At 48.0% G+C, this 2,529-nt stretch overlaps 1 protein-coding gene across 1 annotated transcript; it reads left to right on the top strand.

Annotated features, from left to right (window-relative positions):
- Positions 1 to 870: 870 nt before the first annotated feature.
- Positions 871 to 2,529, top strand: LOC144930164 (uncharacterized). The gene is made up of 2 exons (XM_078851311.1): positions 871 to 1,487; positions 2,076 to 2,529. Exons 1-2 carry the CDS (start codon positions 872 to 874, stop codon positions 2,153 to 2,155), a joined length of 696 nt encoding a protein of 231 aa, XP_078707437.1. The 5' UTR covers position 871; the 3' UTR covers positions 2,156 to 2,529.

The raw sequence follows: 2,529 nt of genomic DNA, 5'->3' as shown, positions 1-2,529 counted from the left end.
AGTTAGCAGCATTGTTAGCCCAATTGTATGGATGGACGAAATTGAGGCACAGTATCTCAGAACAAGGTCGCAAACCCAAGGGCATAAAACAAGTGGCATTCTCCTGACTCTGAGCCCCATGCTGTACCCAGTACAACACAACTATCCCTGTATATGTATCAACTATCTAGAGGGCTGTAATTTGGAATCATAATTTTGAACTGAATTGGCATTTTCTAAATTTATTATTTAAAGTTTAAAATGTATTAAGTTCAACGATTGCTCAGATTGCGCGGTTTTGGGCAATCACACATCTTAAATGAGAAACACATGGCTTAACTAGCACATAATAATTAACTTTTATTTTAACATCTTAACTGGTAATCTTATAAGATCCTAAGCATCAATATAGACAGGTGTTTCCCTACTCAGAAATTAGTTTTAGGATAAAAGGTTTAGTTTTCATTTAATTTTCATTTAATTTTTTGATTCTTTATTTCTTAAGATCTAATACCTTGTGTGAGTTCACTGTCTTAGCCCTGGTCTACACTAGGACTTTAGGTCGAATTTAGCAGCGTTAAATCGATGTAAACCTGCACCCGTCCACACGATGAAGCCCTTTATTTCAACTTAAAGGGCTCTTAAAATCGATTTCCTTACTCCACCCCTGACAAGTGGATTAGCACTTAAATCGGCCTTGCCGGCTTGAATTTGGGGTACTGTGGACACAATTCGACGGTATTGGCCTCCGGGAGCTATCCCAGAGTGCTCCATTGTGACCGCTCTGGACAGCACTCTCAACTCAGATGCACTGGCCAGGTAGACAGGAAAAGAACCGCGAACTTTTGAATCTCATTTCCTGTTTGGCCAGCGTGGCAAGCTGCAGGTGACCATGCAGAGCTCATCAGCAGAGGTGACCATGCAGAGCTCATCAGCACAGGTGACCATGATGGAGTCCCAGAATCGCAAAAGAGCTCCAGCATGGACCGAACGGGAGGTACGGGATCTGATCGCTGTTTGGGGAGAGGAATCCGTGCTATCAGAACTCCGTTCCAGTTTTCGAAATGCCAAAACCTTTGTCAAAATCTCCCAGGGCATGAAGGACAGAGGCCATAACAGGGACCCGAAGCAGTGCCGCGTGAAACTTAAGGAGCTGAGGCAAGCCTACCAGAAAACCAGAGAGGCGAACGGCCGCTCCAGGTCAGAGCCCCAAACATGCCGCTTCTATGATGAGCTGCATGCCATTTTAGGGGGTTCAGCCACCACTACCCCAGCTGTGTTGTTTGACTCCTTCAATGGAGATGGAGGCAACACGGAAGCAGGTTTTGGGGATGAAGAAGATGAGGAGGAGGAGGAGGAGGAGGTTGTAGATAGCTCACAGCAAGCAAGCGGAGAAACCGGTTTTCCCGACAGCCAGGAACTGTTTCTCACCCTGGACCTGGAGCCAGTACCCCCTGAACCCACCCAAGGCTGCTTCCTGGACCCGGCAGGCGGAGAAGGGACCTCCGGTGAGTGTACCTTTTAAAATACTATACATGGTTTAAAAGCAAGCATGTGAAAGGATTACTTTGCCCTGGCATTCGCGGCTCTCCTGGATGTACTCCCAAAGCCTTTGCAAAAGCTTTCTGGGGAGGGCAGCCTTATTGCGTCCTTCATGGTAGGACACTTTACCACTCCAGGCCAGTGACACGTACTCGGGAATCATTGTACAACAAAGCATTGCAGTGTATGTTTGCTGGCGTTCAAACAACATCCGTTCTTTATCTCTCTGTGTTATCCTCAGGAGAGTGAGATAAAATTCATGGTCACCTGGTTGAAATAGAGTGCTTTTCTTCAGGGGACACTCAGAGGAGCCCGTTCCTGCTGGGCTGTTTGCCTGTGGCTAAACAGAAATGTTCCCCGCTGTTAGCCACGGGGATGGGGGTGGGTTGAGGGGGTAGCCACGTGGTGGGGGGAGGCAAAATGTGACCTTGTAACGAAAGTACATGTGCTATGTATGTAATGTTAACAGCAAGGTTTACCCTGAAAGAGTGTAGCCACTGTTTTATAAAATCTGTCTTTTTAAATACCACTGTCCCTTTTTTTTTCTCCACCAGCTGCATGTGTTTCAATGATCACAGGATTTTCTCCTTCCCAGAGGCTAGTGAAGATTAGAAAGAAAAAAAAATGCACTTGAGATGAAATGTTCTCCGAGCTCATGCTGTCCTCCCGCACTGACAGAGCACAGACGAATGCGTGGAGGCAAATAATGTCAGAGTGCAGGAAAGCACAAAATGACCGGGAGGAGAGGTGGCAGGCTGAAGAGAGGGCTGAAGCTCAAATGTGGCGGCAGCGTGATGAGAGGAGGCAGGATTCAATGCTGAGGCTGCAGGAGGACCAAACCAGTATGCTCCAGTGTATGGTTGAGCTGCAGCAAAGGCAGCTGGAGCACAGACTGCCACTACAGCCCCTGTGTAACCAACCGCCCTCCTCCCCAAGTTCCATAGCCTCCACACCCAGGCGCCCAAGAACGCGGTGCGGGGGCCACCGGCCAACCAGCCACTCCGTCAC

Source organism: Lepidochelys kempii, chromosome 2 (genome assembly GCF_965140285.1).
Source record: "Lepidochelys kempii isolate rLepKem1 chromosome 2, rLepKem1.hap1, whole genome shotgun sequence".
In the NCBI taxonomy this organism is placed as follows: Eukaryota; Metazoa; Chordata; order Testudines; family Cheloniidae; genus Lepidochelys; species Lepidochelys kempii.
Note: the sequence above shows the minus strand (reverse complement) of the source record. Positions and strands in the feature narration are given on the sequence as shown.

Bases quoted from the DNA above. Each gene is read 5' to 3' on its own strand.
- LOC144930164 (XM_078851311.1), top strand. From the start codon at position 872: ATGCAGAGCTCATCAGCAGAGGTGACCATGCAGAGCTCATCAGCACAG. The intron at 1,488-2,075 runs GTGAGTGTACCT...TTTCTCCACCAG, and splicing joins AGGCGGAGAAGGGACCTCCG to CTGCATGTGTTTCAATGATC.